Source organism: Dryobates pubescens, chromosome 10 (assembly GCF_014839835.1).
Source record: "Dryobates pubescens isolate bDryPub1 chromosome 10, bDryPub1.pri, whole genome shotgun sequence".
Classification (NCBI taxonomy): Eukaryota; Metazoa; Chordata; class Aves; order Piciformes; family Picidae; genus Dryobates; species Dryobates pubescens.
This window is the reverse complement of record NC_071621.1, coordinates 22,033,050-22,056,996: the sequence shown is the minus strand read 5'-3', so window position 1 is coordinate 22,056,996 and position 23,947 is coordinate 22,033,050. Positions and strand designations below refer to the sequence as shown.

Here is a 23,947-nt window from a genome sequence, read left to right as displayed (position 1 = left end):
GATTTTGAAGAGCTTAAGAGCTTAATACCATGAACTATATATTACAGATACTGCAGAGGTCATTGCTGGATTGATGTTGATGCAGCACTTTAACATTGGAGAGGCTGTACTTTCTTCCTCCAGCAGCTGAGCCAATTCCCAAGGCTGTTTCAGCAGTCATATTTCTGCTCTGGTGTAAGAAAACAGAAGCTACAGAGTACTTTCATTGCTACCAGACCTTACTCCTCACAAGTGTGAATATTAATTTGTGATTGATAACACAGACAGTGGTATGGGAGACAGATGTGGTCTCCTCCTGGTCTTTCAGAATATGAAGGGCTCCAATTCATCCTTCCCTTCCTTCGTGACATCTATTAACTCATCCACAGGGAAAATACAATTTCCACCTAACAGTAAAATTCAAATGTCAGACTCTTCAGCCTATCATCAGACTGTCCAACAGCATGACCCTGCAGAGATCTAGCTTTAATCTTTATGAGCTGCACATATCCTCTCGACTCCAGTCAATGCAGAAGAGAAGCACATATGTGAACTTTAGCAAGGATGAGAAATCAGGGATTAAGAGCTATTGCTTTTGTTTTGGCAAACACACAATCCACCCTGCCAAGGATCCAAGGAACAGCACAAGTCTCTTAGTAAATTCTCCCCCCGAGAGGATTACTACCTACCTCACACCACAACAGAAATGCTCTGCAGTGGGCTCTGACACTTTGCAGGAGAATTAAGGCAGCGGCTCCACCCGCCTCCTGCAGGAGTGCTTTTGGCAAGCCCGTGCTTTAAGTGCCAAGCAGCACGGAAGGATTTGCTCGGACATGTGCATATACGCATCTTATCAGCTCAGCAAAAGGGAACTCCACGTACTCTACCATTCAAGCTTGCCAAATATTTTAGCTGGCAGCTACTGGATTTTCAGGTATTTGTATGGTATTGAAGCACCCTGCTACTTTGTCAAACCAAGACCACATTTTAAGCATAGGTTTTGGAAAATCAGGGCATCTGGAAGATTCATTGAACTAATGAAACATGCCCTGTCTCAATGCCTTTCTTGCACTGTAGCTGTTTTCCACCTCTGTTGTGTCAGTGGTCAGCATTGTGGAAGAGGAAGATTTCATTTTATAGTTAGAAGGTGGTAGCATCCTCGTAGTAGCTCTCTCAAGCTGATATTGATACAATTATTATTTTATAAATAAGATTTATGTCCCTGCAGTTACTTGTTTGTGAGGGAGCTGGGGGTGTTTAGCCCGGAGAAGAGGAGGCTCAGGGGGAGACCTTCTTGCTGTCTACAACTACCTGAAGGGTGGTTGTAGCCAGAAGGGGGTTGGTCTCTTCTCCCAGGCAACCAGTACCAGAACAAGAGGACACAGTCTCAAGCTGCACCAGGGGAAGTTTAGGCTTGAGGTGAGGAGAAAGTTCTTCACAGAGAGAGTTGTTAGCTGTTGGAATGGGCTGCCCAGGGAGGTGGTGAAGTCACCATCCCTGGAGGTGTTCAAGAGGGGATTGGACATGGCACTTGGTGCCATGGTTTAGTAGTCATGAGGTGTTGGGTGATAGGTTGGACTTGATCTTTGAGGTCTCTTCCAACCTTATTGATTCTATGATTTACCAATCACACCACAGAGTACAAGGAGACCTCACCTGGAGCACTGTGTCCAGCTCTAGGGGCCCCAACACAACAGAAATGGACCCGCTAGAACAAGTCTAGAGAAGGGCCACAAAGATGATCAGAGGTCTGGAGCCCCTCTCCTACAAAGACAGGCTGAAAGAATTGATTCTGTTCAGCCTGGGGAAGAGAAGGCTCCAAGGAAACCTTATAACTATATTTCAATATCTGAAGGTTGCAGTAAGACTGTTTAGAAGGGCTTGTAGTGACAGGATGAGGGTCAATGGTTTTAAACTGGAACAAATTAGATTTAGGTTGGACACAAGGAGGAAATTCTTTACAATGAGAGTGGTAAAACACTGGAACAGGTTGCCCAGGGATGTGGTTGAGGCCTTGTCCCTGAAGACGTCCAGGATTAGACTTGATGTGGGCCTGAGCAGCCTGATCTGGTTGGAGGTGTCCCTGCTGAGTGCAGGGCAGTTGGATAAGATGACCTTTGAGGGTCCCTTCCAACCCAATGCAATCTGTGAAATCCTCCTTCCCAAGAATCACTTAGGCAATGAGCACATAATAATGCTGCCATCTGAGCTCCCAGTGCCCTAAGAGCTCTGTGGATGCTCTTTGCTGTAAGCAAGCACCAAAAAAAGCTCACAGCACGTAACTGTGGAGAGGTAGAGCAGGGTGTGACAGGCCATACATACATTTGCAAGAGCAGCTGTCCATGCTTGCATTCTTCTGTAACACAAAAAAACCCTCCAGGCCACTGCTGACAGGGTAGGAAAACGAAACCAAACTGATAAACCCCAAGAGCAGCATTCAGCAGGTTCTGCACCCTCCCTCTTCCCTCTCCCCCACCTTTATTTTTTTAATAAATGAAATGGAGTCCTTAATTAGTTTCCAGATTAAGAAGTATTATTAAAAGTAGTTCCAGACCAAATTACAACCCTTCAGCCACCACCAAAATGCACTACAGTATTCTTTTATTTAGTTTACAGAAGAGTCTATCAGTACAGGTTGCAGAAAGAAACTGTTTAGTGCTATTTACAGTTCATTTTAAAACTCTGCTCTATACAAATTTAATTCTGATCAGTATGAACAATATTGTTGCAAATCTACTGCATGTAAAGCATGTCCTCGAAGCAGCAACGATGGGACAAAAGAACCTCGATTACACTCGGATGACGCCAATCATTCAGGGAGAAAAAGAAACAAACCCCAAAACGAACAGAAGCAAAACCAAAACCCAACCCAGAGAGGATCACAGAGAACCTCCCGAAGGGTTGTGGACACTTCAGTACAGACCACAAGGTCAACCTGCGACTCGGTTTCTTTTGCAAAGGCTAAAGCTATTTCTATGGAATATTGTCCTATTATGCTACACGCCAATCTAGAGTTAACTTCTATAGGTTATGTCTTTTATAAGATTTATTTTCTCTTTATTAAATATATTCTACACATATCTGTAATTTCACCCAGGAAGAATGCCTCCCCAGTGGAAGAGAAAAAAAAAAAATAATATAAAATCTTTTATTTATTTTTATTATTATTTTTTTTAAGCTTTTTTTTTTTTTTTCCCATGTCTTTTTTTTTTGTTTTTTCTTTTGTACAGGTTTAAGGATGAAACGAGCTCATGCTTCGGTGCTGTGCAAATTTCTTTCAGCATATCAACAGTTAAATTATTGATATGAAACAAAAGAGAATGGCATCCTGCTTAATCATGTATGCCTTCCCCCACCCACCCCCCCCCCCAAAAAAAAAATACCAGCTTCTGATTTTTAATACAATTGCAAGCACTAGTACCAAAGGCAGATTACTCAAAGAAACAAAACTAGTACTGTGGCAGAGGGTTGGGTTTTTTTCCACTCCCCCTCCCCCCTCTTTTTTTGCCTTTTTAAACTCTCTTAATAATTCTTCCAAAGTCTCTAATGAGGAAGCGTGACACTGGACGCTAAGGTACAGATGAGAAAAGTGACTGAAAAACACCAACTGCCAATATTCAAATACATAAAATCGATTAGTAAATGAGGTTTGCTAACATTGCTGCACAATAATAAAAGCCTATGAACTACAGGAAATTACCCCTCCCATATTAAGGCTAGGAAATGCACTCCCTGCACTCGTTTGTGCTGTCTGAATAAGCACTCAACTCATGTACAAGATCAGAGTGCACGCAGTAACGAAAAGAATCAGTTTCATCAGCCCTCTACAGAGTGCTTTTAAATTACAGGCACATAAGTTTTCCTTTGTTTGCTTGTTGCAGTGAAAATATATATAGTTAGACTTGCTTTAGTTAGTATTCTGTGCCAGTTTGGCCACCAAGGTTGACTTAGGTAGAACTGACTGAACTGGTTTGATTTTTTTCCCTTTGATTTGGCCGTAAGTGAAATTTGTTTTAATTATACTATCTTCCAGTGTTGCATTACACATTGTAGGTTACTACTAGGTGTCTCAAATATTGTTAGAGGTTGTTGGTGAGGAATATACTGTCAACCATATTTAGTGCAAATTGCATCTAGAAAGCTTGACTGGTTAGATCCAGTGAATGGAGATTGGTTTTTTTTTGTGGTAGCAAAATGACTCCTGCCATGAAAAAAACAAGAAACCATAACCCAAAACCACCACGTTAACTTTTCTGGAGATTGAGTTCTTTCAAGAACTGATGTACTGTAAGATTATTCAACAAACAAAGAGCAGGAATTAAAGAAAGCCAAAAACAGAACCAAAAAAAAAAAAATCCAATGAAAGCGTTCATAGATTTTTTTTTCTCTCTCTCTTTAAAACAGAACCAAAAACTAATGAGACAGTGTTCATTTAATATTTCAGTTCCATGGATTTACAGACAGGCTCTTCCTACAGGTGTCTGAAGCAAGGTAGGGCCTCTTCTATTCCAGCAGCATGAAAGACAAAGACTATATTACATCACACTTAGCAGGTAAAGCTAACAGGGTTTACAGGATTACGCAGCAATTGCTTTCTCCAGTTTTTTCACGGTTCCTTTGACCTGTGGAGCAAGAAGAAAGTTTTGCTTACATGCAAGCTCTAAAGCAATTAGGGCATTCTGTGTGTGAGTGCGCTTGATAAAAATATGGGGTTTCTTATTTAGTGTTCTTAGGAAACACATGCATATCTAACTGAAAAAGAAAGCAGAACTGGTTTTTAAATAAGAAAAGTTTAGCCTGGAGAAGAGGAGGCTCAGGGGTGACCTCATTGCCCTCCACAACTACCTGAAGGGTGGTTGTAGCCAGGAAGGGGTTGGTCTCTTCTCCCAGGCAACCAGCGCCAGAACAAGGGGACACAGTCTCAAGCTGCGCCAGGGGAGGTTTAGACTCGAAGTGAGGAGAAAGTTCTTCACTGAGCGAGTCGTTTGTCGTTGGAATGTGCTGCCCAGGGAGGTGATGGAGTCACCATCCCTGGAGGTGTTCAAGGGGAGATTGGATGTGGCACTTGGTGCCATGGTCTAGTCGTGAGGTCTACCGAGACAGGTAGGACTTGATGATCCCTGGGGTCTCTTCCAACCTTAGTTATACTGTGATACTGTGAAAATGAAAGCTTTTAAAGTTTGAGTAAGTGCCTACAAATATACCAAGCCAGCAAGATAATTTCTTAGTTTTCCATGATCAACCTACACAAAAAAGAGTGATTGCCCATTGGAATGGGCTGCCTGAGGAGGTGGTGGAGTCACCATCACTGGAGGTGTTCAGGAGGAGACTTGATAGGGTGCTTGGTTGCATGGTTTAGTTGATTAGGTGGTGTTGGATGATAGGTTGGACACCATGTTCTTGAAGGTCTCTTCCAACCTGGTCTGGTCTATTCTATTCTATTCTCATTTCATGACTTGCTTCACAAAAGACCAGAAGGACATTTCCCTACTCATGAAATACTCAAAGCCTGTGAGAGACCTGGTGCCTTTGCTGGGTACCAGAGTACAAAATACCTTTAGTGCACAGCGTACCTTGAGAGTTTGGCTCTGGCAATGTTTCTCTAGCCACCAAATGCATCACTGTTGTTTTGCCAAAAGGAAGTTTTAATGCTGCAAAAGGAGAAAGGGAGATGTATTAACACAGTACAACAGTCTTCTTTCTTCAAAATACCCAAGTGAAACTAACCATAATTAGATTAGCATCAGTTCAGAAGTTCATACAATTAGGTCTGAATCACTTGTTAAATGCATTTATAAAGGTGTCTCTGGCTGAAATTTTACAGATCAGGGTCTTGGGACCTGATAATCACCACTTAAAACCATTGTGTTCTTAAAGACATCACGTTTCTGCTAGGAAACAGCCTTCCTCTGTTAAGTAAAAGTAGTAGTGGGCATTCATACCGAGGCTCAGGTGCCAAGTACTCTTTATTGATATGGATGCAAAAAAGTGGCTAATTCTAACTAAACTCTCATTCCTGAGACACCCAAATGCTGAGCCACTGCTGCAGGACAGATTTTCCCCAAACACACGTTGATCCACGAAACAGACTTTGCCAAAATACATTAATACCTGCATCTTGCCTTTTAATATTAATCTCTAACATCAGCAGCTGCATGTGAAAAACAGCAAATGTGAAACACTAAGTCAGATAAAGTAGTTGTCACAATGCTGCTTTGGTGAGCTTTAGTAACACAAAGCAACAAAATTGGAGCTTTCTGCAATTGGTTCTGCTTCTTTGACACTAAAATGATCACTTTCACGTTCTGATCCACGCATACCAACACAATGCTGTATTTATGGCTTGAGCACTGTGTAACCCTTATCAAAACTTCTAGTCTCCTTGAAGCAAAAGGATTCTTTGCTGCTCATTTTATTTAGCAGACTCTCATTGCCAGATTCAATATTCTGAACACTGACTTCTTCCAATGATTTGGTTGTGGGGAGTTATTTTCACATGTTGCACGTAACTTCGGTTTTATCTCCTCTCCCCAGCTTGCAAGATTAAGCATCTTCCTTGATTATTTTCCTGAGAAATGTTAAGGTAAAGTTTTGTCCTCCTTCCCTTATAAAGGAATAAACACTAGTGATAAATGTGACAAGAATTTAATCCTAAATACACAAATCAGTCTGACTTGAGTAGAATTTGTCATCTCAAAGTCAGTTTACATCTTCCATTTTCACAGGCAGCATCCCAAGACATTTTAAGTGAATAAATGAATAACGAGTGTCCAATAAACCTGAAGGTAACTGAAGAGGAAAATGCCCCAATTTCAATCACAACATTGAAGATTCAAAATTCAGTGCTAAAATTTTAAATTGGTACACCTTGTATTTGCTTACTACACATCTTCAACATGAGCTGAGCTACAGCATTGTTATTAATCAAGTTTATTGCCTAGACATTTGTCTGAAAAATTGCAAGGTATGATTTAAACATAGGTGTAAGCCAACAGAGGGATACACAGCTCCACAAGCTTCTTTGAAGTGGCTTTGGGCAAAGCCATCTCTATAGAAGGTCAGATCTTAGTTTACTAGGTCAGTTGCTCAGTTTACCTGAGGCATGGCCTGTGCCTGCAACTAGAAGCTATTGATAGCTTAGTTTGACAACAAGTATGTATTCTGGGTACTTGATTCTGTCAAAGAACTGAAAGCTCTGCAAAGAGCATATTAACAGCCTGTTAAACTCAATGGGAAAGAGTTGCCTTCCGTGACAAACCCTACAAAGCCATCACAGAAAGAGCAAAATAATATAAACTAATCAGATTAGGGATGTTTTTCCTAGCATCAAGACACTTGAGGAGACTTGACTGGTGAATTGTGGAGATTAAACATTTACAGTAATCAAGTAAAAGTATGCTAATATTTCAATTAACTAATTTCAGCTTGCATAGTTCACACAAGTTCTTACTAGCTATTTCCACCTCCTTGCTTGGAGCACCATGACAATCTGAGTACCCTAACCTATGCTCACTAATCTTTCCTTGCTCCTGTCCTTATTCTCTTCTTCCTTTCTTTCACTTAAACTACACTTTTATTTCTGTTCTTTCCCCACGTGTTTAATTCCACTTTTATTCCAGATTTTCTATTGCCAGCCCTCTTTTGGCATGTGTGTGGCACATGGTGGGTTGGCTTTCTTTCCCCCTTCCCCAACAAATATGGAAATAAAATGTTGCTGATTACCATTATCTATGGAAAATACAAAAAAAAGGAGCCGTCAGTTACGTATCACCTCTCTAATTCATCATTACAAATGCAAGCTGCAGACCAAAAAAAATCAGCTGAAGGAAGAAATTTTGTGTTGGAAGCTCAACAACAGACCCTGCCTTGCTAGCTAACTCCCTAACCCTTCGCACAGGCAGGACACAACTCAACAGTGTGGCTCAAGGATCGCCGGCAAACCTGGCACAGCAAGCTTTACAGGAGGGTCTGATTTTCTTTTCCACTTCCAAAGCCATTAGCCCTACCACTCCTCTGGGGACACACCATTCAGAGAAGCTGGCAAAAGAGATGGCTTCTTTAAAAGGAAATTTTCTTCTCAAAAGCCATTTTTTCCTATCAATTTGTAATTTCTTTTTTGATGCTTCTTAGGTTATAGGAGTCTCAAATTCCTGAGACAGTATATAGACATGTGAGGTTACAACTAGAACATTACAATGTCACTTTAAAATGTGCACAAAAATGGACTTTAGTTAAAAAAAGAAAGCACTGAACTGTTTCCTTGGAAACTTTTGTTTCACTAGTTGATAAAGTGACTTTCAGTACACAGTCTGTCCAAATTCCAGTCAATATTTCCTAATTACCTAAAGCAAATAAAACACGAAGAGAGAGCTGCCGACATAAAAGCATAATGGAACTGTATTGTAACAGCACAAGAAACCAAATGTTGTATTTAACAAGAAACTGCCCCCCTCCCCCCTTTTAAAGATAACTAGTTCACTTCAGGTTACATCTAATGAACACCACAAACTGAAGCAACAGCCTTTTCAGGTTGCTTCATGATTAGCTGTTCCCCTTTCGGCTGTATAATCTGACTCCAGATAACTTCATTAGCACTGAATGAAGCAAGCCTATGGTTCAGGGATTCTTTTTCTTAAAACAATATAGCAACAAAAAGAACACTAATGTACATGGAAGATCCTTAGGGTAAAAGTCACGATGATTAAATTGCAACGCATGAGTGAACCAGAATGAACTACAATGCCCTGAATCCAAGTGAGTGTTCAAAATCCATAGACCTGAGTTACTGCAAGAGTCAACAGCATGCAACTATTATTTGTTTTTGCAGCTGAATTTGTTGAACAATATATTACATATATTAAACAAATAGTCAAAGGTGTTATGTATTTAGGTAAATGCACTGGGAACAAGCACTGGTGGGCAGGAGTTAACACCTAGAGATGAATGGCCAAGAAAACCCATTTAGCTATCCGTGCCTGGCAAAATATAAGGTCAACCTAGCACCTCTATAATTGGCAGAGATGATCTGAGCTGTGTAACATTTGTCTTTCAACCCTACTTCAACTGTTACTAGCTGCACTCATTGGCACCTGGTAAACACACAAATTAAAGAGTGAATAAAACTGTCAGAGTTCTCCCAGTTGAACCTACAATGATCTCATTTGTATATACAGCAGCATTAAAGATTGATTTATGTGGAGAGTAAATCTATTCTAAAAGTACATCACTAGCCAACACCAGTAACAGTAGCAAGTGGATCAATTACTGTGTCATCCCAGTCACTTCCTCATGGAATAACCATCGTAAGCAGTCCAGAGATATTTTTCTCAGGTTTATCTTAACTTCAAAACCACTTCATCAGTGATTTTGCATTATAGTCTCCTCTCTGTATTGCACTTGAGGACCAATGCATGAACAATCTGAACATCCAGAGGAAGCAAGAGCATTATTTTATTTTTAAAGCTGTGCTGAGAAGAGAGTCATTTTGTTTAGCTGTGGATATAGCTGATAACCACACCGGCAGCTTTTACCTACAAACGGAAAGATTACTGTTACAGATCTGTGTCACATCTGTACCAAAGATACCCATTGAAATATACCGTTGTGGGAAATTACTTGCCACAAGGGGGCATAGTTGAATTGCAGTTCCTTAGCATATGAAGCAAAGCCATTTACTTTTGTTTTCACATAACTATGCAATTGTATCCCTGGGAGAGCCCTGGACAGCAAGAATGCTTCCCCTCATTCTCATTCATAGGGTGTCTTCCTCCATTGCACTAAGATTTAAAGTATTGTTAAACAATTATCATAATCTTTACCAAACTTTTAAAAATACTTCAGACATTTATGAAGAATCTTACCCTGCAAGAGCAGTGTAAGGCTGAAGGGGGGAAAAAAAGTATTCAGTTTAAAAAGGCGACAAATAAAAACTGTATTTCTGTTTCTTATACAAGAGGAGATTTGACTTGCCAGGGGGTACCCCCTGAAGTTCAAGTTAAAATAGAAAGCCATACTGTGATCTTGAACAGTAAAGCAATATTTACTGCACTGTAAATAAATAACCCCTTCACCTGGCTGGAACAGGGATGAAAATGATTTTCATACCTCCTAGTGTCACATTGCCGTGAAGAAACCTCCCTTGATAAATAAGCCGCAAGATATTTGGACTGCTGACTTGTTCTTCTTCCCAGTCTGAAAAGAGAGAGAATTTTCACAGCTATGTTGCAATAAAAACACCTTTTGTTACTTCTCTTGCCTCTACCCAGGAAGAAAACTAAGAACAGTATTCTCTTGCAGGAAACACTGCAGAGAAAGCACAGACTGCAGACACAGAAAGACGATTCAAGGCTAGCAGCCCTGAAATCTATTTTTTGTTATTTGACATTGGGCATCGAAACACATAACTTCATGCCTGCAAACAGAAATATTACTAACTTATTACACTGATTGCCTGAGATACTTGCCACATATACAAGTCCTACACAAATATTTCATCGAGATATTTACTGCAGACAAGACCATACAAAAGATTCCATAAAATATTCTGTGAGTTGCTTCCTGAGGCTTGATATCCACTTGGTTAAAAGTGCCTTAATTTCCTCCCATTCAGAAGATTCTCAAGACACGCTCCTGACCACTTCATTGTTTAACTGGAGCCACTCTCGAGCAATGCAAAGCAGCCCACACACATCCGAAGTGCATGTGATGGGCCATTTGAAGCAGGATTCTCAGCTCACAGCCCCGAGAAGCTGGCTGCTCAGCGGTGTTCGATGATGACCAGATCCAACCGGTTAAATGTCCAGAGGGGGCCGTGACCTGAGCAGCCCCAAAGCATCACTGTGGAGAGCCAGAACAGAGGGCTCTCACAGAGCACACAACGACCCACACATTTTAAGGAACTTCTCAAAGGCTAGTCTGTGGACGTTTTTAATGTGGCAAGCAGTCACTCAGGAAATCAAGCATGCATTTCCCTGTAATGCATTTCCTATAATGCTTAAGTCGTCATCAATAATTTACAAACTTAAATGATCTTTTCCTTCTCTTTTACTGTTCCCAGTTGCAATGTGACCAACAAATGAATACATAATTTTCTTTCAGAACAAACATTATAAAAACTTGAAATGCTGAATTTCAATGGACTCTCTGGGAGTACAATGTCTTCTGTTTCTTAGCTGACCAAATATCTGGTAACAGCTGTTCACAAATGCTCACTCTTTCTGCCTTTGTAGTGTTTATATACCAAGATGAATATTCAGCAAGGGATCAGGACAAGCAACAGAAACCAACCTGTTCACTGGGAACATACAATTAACATACACGCAGTAGCAACTGGCACCACAAACTAAGAAGAAATGAAAAGGGGAGAAGGGGGCAGCATCTAAAACAAAAGCCACGGCTGCAGCGAGCGTACAGAGAGGCATCTGGTGCGAGAAAGCAAGCAGGCAGAGGCAGGCCGCAGGAGCCACTGCAGCCTGTGGAGGAGGCAGGGCACAGGGCATCCACAGCAGAGGCTGCAATATCCCTAGGTGCTGCCATGTGCCTAGTTTATAAGATTAGATCAAATTAGGCAACCAGAGCTATTTGAATTTCAAGTATTTCCACTCACAGGCTGATTCAATTGTCTTGCAATTCGAGCACATGCCCTTTTTGCTGCTCTGTGAAGTTGGCTACGTTAAGGATCTGAATTACCACACTGCTAGAGGTGAAGGATATTTTGAAAGATACCAAACTTTCTCTTTTTTTTTGGTTAAATCCATAAGGTTTGAACTCCACTGTCCTATGGCTGTAGAGAGGCAAGGTTCAGCCAGTTCACAGTGCCATAATGACATAAAACAGCAATCAAAAGAAGACAGCCTGTATTTTGGCACAGGTATTTGCTCATTGTTAAGCTGCCAATTTACCCATCCTTTTAATTCCAGCTTCTTGGCTGACAGTCTGAAACATTTCTTTCTGACATATTTTCAAATTTTAAGTTCCACTGATGACTAAATGAGCCAAAGAGAAAATACTTAACTACAACTTCCTTTTTACTTAAGTTCAGCAGATAATTGCTTCGCAAGAAAAAATTTAACATCTTTTAGAAGAACATGAGGGGAGGAAGAACAGAGCTGATACCTATGTAGATAATAGACATTAATATAAATTTGGTGGTTTCCACTACATGTCAAGAGATTCTTAATTAACAACTGTATTGCCAAAAGCAGGAGGTTTGCCTTAATCCTGACAGCATGTGACTGAGGCTATCTCATGACTTTTTCCCCACAAGATCACAGGAAATCAAAATAATTTCATGTCATCTCTCTTTCAAGGAAACTTCAGTCCTCATCAAAATTTCTCAGTCCTGTTGTAAAGAAAAAGCACTCTCAGTCTGAAACCAGCTAGTGGGCTGATGTTTGTGAAAGCCTATATGCTATTCTGAAGTAGAGTTTTCCTCAGTCTTTTAAATTGACACTATTCTTCTTTGCACAGGCAATTAAATATTCATCAAGATTTACAGCGCTCCCTCAGGAGAGCAGGTCTTTGAACTTAGGCTTCAATGTCCAGTTCTACTTTTCTTTGTTGTAATAAAGAGATTTTAAAGTCTGGGTACCTTCCCAACTTTAAACTCAATCTGCAACCTTCATGTTCAGGAATAAATCTGAGTATGAAAAAAAAAACCTGTTCTGCCTTTACTAGTACAGATAAAAGTACACAAAGAACATTTTATCATGACAACTATGTTGCAGCCACATATTAAGATATGTGCAGTAGCTATACAAATGATACATCAACCAAATTTCTTAAGAGTGAAAGTATTTTACATCTTGTATCTAATACTTCAGAGGACTAAAAACCTCCTCCTTCATTGCATGTTCTGCTATGTACATACTGCTGCATCCCAGCAAAACGAACGACTAATGAGTCCCCTGAAACTGTTTTTCCTTACCTCAAAGACCAGTTTAAGGCCTAAAAAATGGATTGTCAACACTAACTTCTTTGCATGAATTATCATCCACCATACCTCTTTGCCAACTACAGTACAGAAACAGATACTGCAATGTTTTAGTTTGTGTAAAGACTAGTCTTTAACATCAGAACAGCAACCCAGACGAAGTCCTGTACCAAAAGAAGCATTTTCTTTCATTGTATGCAATGCTATTTCTGTGTATTGGCTATTTTCCCATGAAATCATAGTTGGTGAGAACAGAAGCACTTTGTTTTCGTGGAACTGTTCACATGTGTGAATATACATCTTAGGTTTTCAATTTCATATTCAGAGGCTAGTGCTCCTGCACATAACACCAAGTATTTCCATACAAACAACCTCAGTTTCCCTCAGCCTTTTAATGTCTCTCAAAAAAGTGTTGTTTGTTTGTTTTTTTCTATTTAATTTTGTTTTCACTTCCTGGGGCTATATAACTATTACAGATAATTTCCAATATAGTGCAATGAGGAAGAAGTACTTCGGACTCAATTTCACTAGTGCATTCCTGTGACATGCCATGTTTTACATTAGCTCACATAAGAAGTTTTGTATCTCCAACCTTTCTACACATTTACCTCATCCTCTAACAAAACTGATCAAGAAAAGGGCCTAAAGATAGAAAGGAAGAAGTACTTCAGTATGAGAGGAAAAAAAGTTAGAAATTACACACTGGATCTTAGGGGTTGGAAGGGACCTCTGGAGATCATCAAGTCCAACACCCTTGCCAGAGCAGCCATATAATCTAGTGCAGGTTGCACAAGAACACATCCAGATGAGTCTTGGAAGTCTCCAGAGAAGGAGACAAATTAACTGGGAAATGGCCCAGACATCTAAATCTCTGCCCAACTGAACAAACAGGGAGAAGGCGGCAAGACAACTGTATTTCCATGTAAATCCAGGCCCCGATACACAGCAAACATACTTCATTTGAATGCTGAGAACAGAGACTGGTTTGTTGGTGCTTTAGTCTGAAAACACAGGGAAAGCTTCTAGCTCACCACTTACAAAGCCACAGCCACACACAGAGGTACTCACCCATGGGCCAGTTGTCGTACACGTGCTTTGCGATGTCTGCGGCAGAGTCGTTGGGTGAGAACAAGAACTCTTTCGTTTTACCACTCACCAAGATGAGGCGCAAATTTATCTGAAAAGAAAGAAAATAAGTGCAGCATTAGGGAAGTATCCAAAGAAGGCTTCAATTATTTTATTAAACTTTTTTAAAGTTACCAAAACCTTGTCATTGGTTTTAGAAGAAAGCACTGAAGTCACTTGAGAGAACGGTTTAGGATGGTGTTAAAAATAGGGTCTCGAAGAGGTCAATGAAGATGTTTTGTTTACGCTTCATCTAAGAAGATCAAATTCTAACAGCTGGCATTTTTGATGATAAACACCAGGAGATTCTGATAGGCAGCGAGTGAATCAACTCTGCCACTGGAAAAAAAACAAAACCCAAACACAACACCCAGCTTTCAGCCAAGTATATAAAAATTCCAGTCAATACACACTGACAGCATATTGTATAGAATGAAGAGAAAACTGTAAGCCTGAAAAATTAACCTAAACAGAGTCAGGCAGCATCCTTCCTCAGTCCCAACTGCCACAGAAGCTGAATCTCTCTGCCAGTCCGCTGAATCCAAAATTTTGTTCCACCACTGTCTTGCACAACAAGTAGGTTTTTTTGAGCTCCACAGTAATAACACTACACCACAGTGTTTCTGCCATCGGTTTGCTTTATCCAACCACCAACATCTTCAGTTGTAATTTTCCACTCTTCTACTTGCACATTACAGAACACAGTTCCTTTTCCATGTAGCGTTAAAATAATCTGTGTAAAGAGCTCGTTATAGTATGCAAGAGATTACATTTTGACTCCTCAAGCAACTGCTAGCAAGGTCACAAAATGTGTCTGGGTAGCTAGCACTTACCAACACCCCTGGCAAGTTTCAGTCTAGCTGCTTTTGTGTTTTGGCCTGCAAGCCTAAATTGCATCAACTTTTGGCATACACACTGCTTGGATACTTTTTTCTTTTTTCCCTTCCAAATCACACTCTCAAATTGTGGCTCTCATTTTAAGTTGCAACAAAGCCTTCCTTGTTGGAATTCAATAAACTGTTTCCTAGATTAAACAAGAAAAGGAAAAATTGACAGTGATGTCCAACATTTTCAAGACTTCTGCAGAGTCAAAAATCTCAGCACCTTATATCCACTGAAGATGACAGCCCTGCCTCAGTCACCTATTCACCACTTAATTCAGCAGCTCTCCAGATCATGCCTGTTCTGTTTTGAATGCTTTGGCTTGGATTCATCTCACCTATCTTTAAGCACCTAATGGAGATACCCAAATTACAATCTCTATCACCCTGCACACTTCAAGGTCAGTGAAGAAAATGACCACTCCATAAAGCAATCCAGTCTCTATTTCAAAGCGTAGCAAGGATAAAAAGAGCATAAAAGGAGGAGGCTCCCATCTCTGGCTCCCTGCTAACACCCTTCAGAAAATACAAGTTCTGCCATTAGCACAGAAAAGAAGCCAAGTTGAAGCTGACTCTGAGAAGGCACCACTGTTACTGTGAGAGTGTTGCTGCATACCAGAAAATTTGGGAAAAACAAACAATTCCAACCTTAAAGGAGAGAAGCTGCAGGAATGCTGTTTAGTCAAAGACCAAATTCACCAAATTCAGAAGACATTACAGCTCCAATTTCTTTGATGTTTCCAGAATGATTAAAGAATTATTTTCAAATCTTACCAAGATCTAGCAGAAAGCAGATCAAGTTCCACTAGCCCTGTTTACTCCAAAAACTTGACTACTGTAACTGCATCTTCAAAACGTTATGCCTAAAGGATGGCTAGACTGTCCACTTCTTGTTTTGCTTGTATTGTCTTTCAGTTCAAGTAGTTTCCCCACTCTAAACTGTATCCATCTGTGTATCTGCAGACAACACTTGCATATATGGTTTCTTTAGCTAAACTACCCAAGACAAGCTCTTCAAGGTTCCTCTAGTGAGATACCCATTTCCACACTGAGGGGAGGCCCCTATTGCCCCCTACAACTACCGGAAGGGAGGTTACAGCGAGTAGGGGTCCAGCCTCTTCTCCTTAGTGTCAAGCAACAGGACTAGAGGAAATGGTTTCAAGCTGCACCAGGGGAGGTTTAGGCTGGATATTAGGAAACACTTCTTCACTAAAAGGGTTATCCAACATTGGAATGGTCTGCTCAGGGGAGTGGTGGAGTCACCATCCCTGAAGGTGTTTAAGCAGTGTGTGGACCTGGCACTTAGGGACATGGTTTAATATTTAGTGTTGAGGCCTCAATGCTGGGTCAAGGGTTGGACTGGATGATCTTTGAGGTCTCTTCCATATTCCGTGATCAACTCTAGGAGTCAGTCTCTGCACATTTGAATTTTTTTTCTCTTCTCAAAACAGATGGCTATTTCTGAAGCCTACTAAGTGATATCTCACCAGATACCAACAGTAACTTCCTCTGTCTGCTGCAAACAACTTCTGTGCTTGTGTCCCAAGAGCATGTATTGCTTCACAATGCACTATACGATTTGCTCAGTTACTTAGTACCCTTCTCTGCTTTGATCCTTACAATTATGCAGCCTCTGAACTCGTAACTGACATTGTGGCTGTAATGTCTTAAAGCACAAGGCTCCATATTTCACCTGACTCCTACTACTCCATCTCTCTCAGGGAAAGGAAGGTGGAAAGTATTAATCACAATCAACCAGGTTGGAAGAGATCTCCAAGATCATCAAGTCCAACCGATCACACAATCCTAATTAATTACTAGACCACGGCACTAAGTGCCTCATCCAGTCTTTTCTTAAACACTTCCTGGGACACTGACCCCATCACCTCCCTGGGCAGCTCATTCCACACCACAAAGATGTTTCAGGCAGCTGATCCATACTGATACCAATAACAAGCTCTCTCTGAGCTAGTTTCCCCTCCTCTCATCTATGTCTTTTATGTTAAGCCCCTACATACACTCACAATTATTCTGTTAAATCATAATTTCTTCTACTTAACCCACATTTTGCACTATGACACCACACCAGTTACCATGTACATATTCAGATGAAACTATAAAAATGCCTATGTACAAAATAAGTTCTTTTCATCAAGAGTCAAGCCTGCCACTCTGGCTTTTATAAGTGTGGTGTACCTTGCTCCATCCGCTTTCTTTATACCTCATTATCTTTAATTATCCTTTAAGCATCAATGCCTCTCATTACAACACCAACATACTGCCAAAAATTTAGGAGGTTTAGACTGCATCACAAACTGTTGTATACTTAGGCATGGGCCACCTGTTCAAACCCCAAATATTTGGCAGCAGTGCCTGCTGTAGGCAACAATGGTGAGGAGCCTCTTCACCAGCAGCAGCCCTCCTGCCTCTCACTTCAATTTCCCTGCATTAACTTCCTCTACTTTAACTGGCTCCTGAGGCATCCCTCTCACAATCTTTCTCCCTCTGGCCAACCAGTCCATCAGCTCTGATTTTATGCAGGTTATCTTAAGGGTTTCATTTCCTTCATGTATGTGTAATTCCTCTGTGGCAGGGATTACCTGCCTTGGAGATCGTAACACTTTCCTAGGTAGTAGAAAGTACACCAAATCATTAGCTTGCTACAACTGTCTGATTTGGATCCTACAAGGAGATGATTAAAAAAACCCCAAAACACCCAACTCAGAAGATTAATCCTGCTTAGAACTTAAAATGTGACTAGGGCACAGCATTAATATACAACTAAAGTTATTCTTCATCTAGCATAACATTAAGGAGACATTTCTTTGTATTTGTGCTACGGAGTTTTAAAAGCAGCAGGCAGACTAAGATGACTACAGAAAGGAGAAGAATATCACAGAGTAATAATCAAAACTGAACTGGCTTATTGGAAAATTTGATTAAGTCATGCTTTTGCAGTTAACATACAATGTAGAATCATAATAAGCAACACGGGGGGAGGGAAAGGGGAGTGAAAAATGTAAGTTCTATTACCCCCCGCCCCCCCCAAGATGGATTACTACTGAGGAACAATTCTTAGAGCCTTACTACGAAATATCAAAGGCACATCAAGATAAACTCAGAATTCTACAAGATGTACTACAAAGTATGTGTAACATGCAAGAGGAATATTTTTATTTAAAGAAAAAAGAATAAAAATATCACCAAGTATCAGCAGAAGCCCAAAATAGAGCCTTAAATCAGTCAAGCAGATGTTGCATCAAGTGCAAGGAAACAGCTGCTCTAATGAAAGGTTAAAGTATTTTCTTATTTATAGTACAGCATGCCTCTGACACATTTAGTTTGCACGTTTGTCTAAAGATATGATATCTATATATCTCTTTATATTTATTCATCTCGGCTGAGGGAACGTTAGTCTGGAGTTGCACATGACACTACCTCAAAGGGTCTGCAGCAAGGAATCCCAAAACTTGTCTTGAAAATTTATCATCTCATCTCATTCCACTCAAGAGCACTTGGAAATTTAATGGCTTGCAAGTGCTGTACTACTACTTTTACAAGCCTGAGAACCCTGCTTCATAGAATACATAGAATAAACCAGGTTGGAAGAGACCTTCAAGATCATCGCATCCAACCCATCAACTAATCAAACACCACCCAAACAACTAACCCACGGCACCAAGCACCCCATCAAGTCTTCTCCTGAAAACCTCCAGTGATGGCAACTCCACCACCTCCCCAGGCAGCCCATTCCAATGGGCAATCACTCTTTCTGTATAGAACTTTTTCCTAACATCTAGCCTGAACCTCCCCTGGCGCAGCCTGAGACTGTGTCCTCTTGTTCTGGTACTGGCTGCCTGGGAGAAGAGACCAACATCCGTCTGTCTACAACCTCCCTTCAGGTAGTTGTAGAGAGTAATAAGGTCACCCCTCAGTCTCCTCTTCTCCAGGCTAAGCAACCCCAGCTCCCTCAGCCTCTCCTCGTAGGGCTTGTGTTCCAAACCCCTCACCAACTTTGTTGCTCTTCTCTGGACTCGTTCCAGCAAGTCAACATCCTACGAGGTATCTAAAGCATCTACGTCAAAATGCCATCAACGAAAGTTTGTACCTAGAAGAGAAAAGGGGGAAAAAAACCCCAAGCATACATGTATACACACTTAGTCCATGGGAAGTAGAGGGAAAAAGAAAAAACACAACTTGATTAGGTGGAGAAGCTTTATGTTAAAAGCAGCAGATTTTAATCTTGCAATTTATGAAAGGATACTTGGTGACTTAAGTTTTAACACAGGAAAATACCTAATCAAGGAAGCTGCATCTCTATCCCTTGCATGGTTAACACTCTTCCACCTGTTGTTAACAAAGACTTCGTCGCGTGAAGCTTTGACGATTATCACGGCCCTGACAAGCTTGCACTTCCACAGGGGACATAAAGACAATCCTCATGTTTTTTAAATCATTGTTTTCTCTTCTCCAGCCTTTTGCTACAGCAAACTGATAAGCATCATATCCTCACAGTTCTGCATTACAGGACCAACTGTAATGTCATTGATGAAAGCAGTTAAGAAGAGACAGAGTATCAAAACTCGGATTAAATACAATTTGTGGACTCTATCCCTTCTGCACAGTTATATAATAGCACATTCTGTTTGTGATTTCAAGCATGCAAACCTTGCCCTCTCTCCCCCCACAGCACAGCCAACACCAGTCTCATAATTACAGCTCCAGTAAATACCCCATCAGCTATACTGCATACACAGTAAAGAACCTTAGACTTGACTAAATACTGTAAACAAAACCAAATCCCATATATTAAAATACACACACAGAGACTGTAGTAATAATTCTGACCACGACTTTTGGAACAGAAATTTGGGTCACAGAATAGTTTGACTGGAAAGGGGCCTTAAGAGATCATCTCATTGCAACTCCACACTGAGCAGGGACACACTCCACTAGACCAGACTGCACAAGGTCTTGTCCACTCTGGCCTTGAATCATACAATCATAGAATCAGTCAGGGTTGGAAGGGACCACAAGGATCATCTAGTTCCAACCCCCCTGCATTGGGCAGGGACACCTCACATCAGATCAGGCTGGCCAGAGCCTCATCCAGCCTGGGCTTAAACACCTCCAAGGATGGGGCCTCAACCACTTCCCTGGACAACCCATTCCAGGGCTTCAACACTGTCATGGTGAAGAACTTCCCCCTCACATGCAGCCTGAATCTCCCCACATCCAACTTCATTCCATTCCCCCTAGTCCTATCACTACCTGATATCCTGAGAAGTCCCTCCCCAGCCTACTTGTAGGCCCCCTTCGGATACTGGAAGGCCACAATAAGGTCACCTCCCTCAGAACCTTCTTTTCTCCAGCCTGAACAGCCCCAACTCTTTCAGTCTGTCCCCACAGGAGAGGTGCTCCAGCCCTCTGATCATCCTCGTGGCCCTTCTCTGGACACGTTCCAGCATGTCCAGATCCCTCTTGTAATAGGGGCTCCAGAACTGGACACAGTACTCCAGGCAGGGTCTCACCAGAACATGTGTATGGAGGGGGCATCTACAACCCGCCTGGGCAACCTGCTCTAATGTTTCATCATCCTTAAAGAATTTATTTCTAATACCCAGTCTAAATCTACCCTTCTCCAGCCTAACTCTATTCCCTCATGTATATGTAGGTATATGCATACATAGAATAAGTTGCTCTGTTTGTTACAGGCATCTGCAACAGTTTGTTCATTCTTTAAGGTATAACTACAAAATGTCTTAAGGCCACGGTACTTGTAATTTCACAGCTAAAGCTAAATAAATGGGAAGTCATTTAAACATCAAAAGAAGAGAGAGATTTACAACCTACATGATGTTTCTTGATGTTTCAGTGATTTCCCATCTATTCAGTTAGACAAGTTATTTTGTTATCAATTTTATGCTCCAGTAGCATCTTAAGATTCTTCCCACCTTGCAATTAAAATGCAGAGGAGGAAAAGTGTCATATTGCCACATGCTATACAACCCCAAGTCTAAACTAACTTCTTTTCTTCAGGTGTTTAAGACTAAAATACATATTCAAGATGTTTTTCCCTTTCTTTTTTTTTTTAAACTTTTCTTAATAGATGTGAAATTGAATTTAAAAGTAACAATGGACCAGAAGGAAAAGCTACGAGGTAAGACCATCCAGAAATACAGACTGACATTTCATGTCTCAAAATCCTGTACTTCTACCTCCTAGTTCAAGTTCAGAGTGCACAGAATCATCTTACAGAATTGTAAGAAGTTTGTGCTCCAGAAGTGTATCAAAAGTTTCTTTAGAACTCTATGCCAAAGACTGAATTACACTAAATTCACATAGGAGGTTGAACTAAGCCTGAATAACATTCAAACAGCAGCATTACACCAACCAAGTCTGCAGGCACATGAAGGATCTAGATTCCACTGGCTAGATGCATCATCTCCTGTAATCATTCTGGAAATGTATCCACCTGAATACAATGAAGTCCTTCAGTTTATACACTCCCTGGAAGGCTGCTCTAGAACCTGACTGTCCCACTGAGTGGAGCTTTCTCCGAATTCTCAGCAAAAGTTGATTCTTGGATAGGCTCCATTCACTGATGTCAGACTGACTTTGTGTCTTAGTTATAACTGACTCTTTTGCTCCCTGGGGGTGCGATGGGTTGCTTTCACATCAGCAGACAAGGACATGCTTTGCTAAAATAAACAAGCACAGGTTTGCCTCATTAATAGGCCAGCCCTTGGTGTGATCACTGTCTTCAAAGCTCTGAAGAACATTAAGGAAACTGGGCTTGGTTAGCCTGGAGGCCCAGTAGGCACCTATTAACAACCTTCCTAAGCCTAAATTACCAAGATAACCTCTTTACTGAGGTCCGAGACAGAAGAACAAGAGACAATAGTCATAAATGGGAACGAGATTTTGAAGTGTGATAAAAGGAAAGAAGTTCTTACTCTGAGGACATCAAAGCAGTGTGGAAGAGGCCACCCAGAAATGCTTTGGAAGCTCCCTCCTTGGGGGTTTTCAAGACCCGAACAACGAATTCCTGGTAACCTGGTCTGAATTCAATGGTGACTTTGTTTCCAGCAGTAGGGTGGGCACAAAAATTTCTCAAGATCCTTTCCCAAGTGGCCGATTCTACAATTCACTTTAATCTGCAGCTGCTTTAGTTTTACTTCATTTCTCTTAAGTATGAATGATTACAATTATACCTAACATTCCAGGAATTTATACAATGATAATAAAACCTCAAATTGACTGCAAATTCCTCTCCATTTTGCATAGGAACATCACAACTGTCTCACCTTTGCAAGGCAGTAGCCTTACAATGTTCTTTCTCTGTCATTCCCATGATATAAGCCTTCAAGCCTGCATTATAAAACACTGCTTTTGACCACTCACAGTGTACAGAGTATTTTTATATTAAAGGAATTCATTTTATTTCTATTTATTCAGTACTCCCGATAATCCAATCTTTCCCACACAACACTATGATCATCATCTGTACCACTAGTGCCTCCAAATTTTCATCATCAGCATACTGATCTTCCCTGTGTCAGTGGTGTAAATGAAAACATCACAAAGATAGCTGGACCCCAAATTAATCTGTAAAGAATTCCATTAAGCATAACTGCCACACCGACATTTCCACACTGAACTGCATCTTCCCATCTTCTCCATCAAAATAACACTCTAGCAAACCCTGCCTTCCCAAACCATCCCTTCCAGTGCAGCATCAACTACACTGAATTCCAGACAGATGACACTTATTCTGCATTTCCCTCATCTGAAAAACTGGCTAATGAATCCATCATAAGGTAACTTGGGTCAATATATACTATGAATTTTATTCCCTTTTTTTCTTCTCTGCTCTGCTTTTTCTTTTCTTCTCACCTCCTTTGTGAGGTGGTTATTCATCTGGGGCTGGGGCTGTTTAGTTTGACAAAAAGAAGGCTGAGAGGAGACCTCATCATTGTCTACAACTACCTGAAAGGATGTTGTAGGGAGGCTGGTGCTGGTCTCTTCTCACAGGTAATTACAGAATCATAGAATTGTTAGGACTGGAAGGAACCTCAAGGATCATTTACCTGATGATGGCAATAGGTGTCCCATCAAGGACACCTCACACTAGACCAGGTTGCTCAGAGCCACATCCAGCCTGGCCTTAAAAACCTCTAGGGCACCCTGGGCAGCGTTCCAGTGTCCTACTTTTGTGGATTCTTCCATTTGTTTTTAACTGTACCAATTCATCCTCTCTCATCCTCCCCTCTCTCAAGATTTCCAGAGCTTTCTGGGGAATTATGAGATACGTCTAGAGCAACAACATTAGCCCCTTCTTGGCCTGGTAGAGAGACTGAGAAGCAGGTGTATAAGGTAGGAAAGTAAGCAAGAAGTATGACTTTGTAGCCCAATGATGGAAGCATTCTCATGAGTGAGAAGAGACAGTTGATTTTGAACTCTCATGCAGGAGTCCCTTGGTAAAATAAATAGAACTCTAGTTCTTATCACAGAATGATAGGGGTTGGAAGAGACCTCTTGAGATCAGCTAGTCCAACCTTGCTGCTAAAGCAGACTCACCAAATCAGGCTGCTCAGGGTCATGTCCAGGTAGGTTTTGACTATCTCCAGAGAACAGACTCACTAGACTGAGCAGCCTGTTCCAGTGCTCTGTAACCCTCAAAGTAAAGAAGCTTTACCTTATGTTCAGACAGAAGTTCCTGGGTTCTCATTTGTGCTATGTCTCTGGGGCCCATAACCTTGACCCTCACCCTTTAGCTGTTAGTAAGTTTTGGTGACATCCCCTCTCAGTCTTCTATTCTCCAGGTTAACAAATCCCAGATCTCTCAGCCTTTCCTCGTAAGAGAGATGCTCCAGTCCCCTATCATCTTCATACCTTCCACTGGATTCTCTCCAGTAGTTGCCTGTTTATCTTCAACTGGGGATTTCAAAACTGGTCACAATACTCCAGATGTAGCCTCGCTGGGGCAGAGTAGAGGGGGAGGACAATCTTACCTGAGCTGCTCGCAACA

General features: G+C 41.1%; 1 protein-coding gene across 1 annotated transcript in view; it reads right to left on the bottom strand.

Annotated features, from left to right (window-relative positions):
- Positions 1-3,480: 3,480 nt before the first annotated feature.
- Positions 3,481-23,947, bottom strand: part of UBL3 (ubiquitin like 3) — a 63,198-nt gene continuing 42,731 nt past the window's right edge. The window contains exons 2-5 of the mRNA XM_054164805.1: positions 13,979-14,087; positions 10,084-10,170; positions 5,553-5,630; positions 3,481-4,601 (exon numbers count right to left, since the gene is read on the bottom strand). Coding sequence (XP_054020780.1) covers positions 4,549-4,601; positions 5,553-5,630; positions 10,084-10,170; positions 13,979-14,087 — 327 coding nt within the window. The 3' untranslated portion in view covers positions 3,481-4,548. The remainder of the gene's footprint in view (positions 4,602-5,552; positions 5,631-10,083; positions 10,171-13,978; positions 14,088-23,947) is intronic.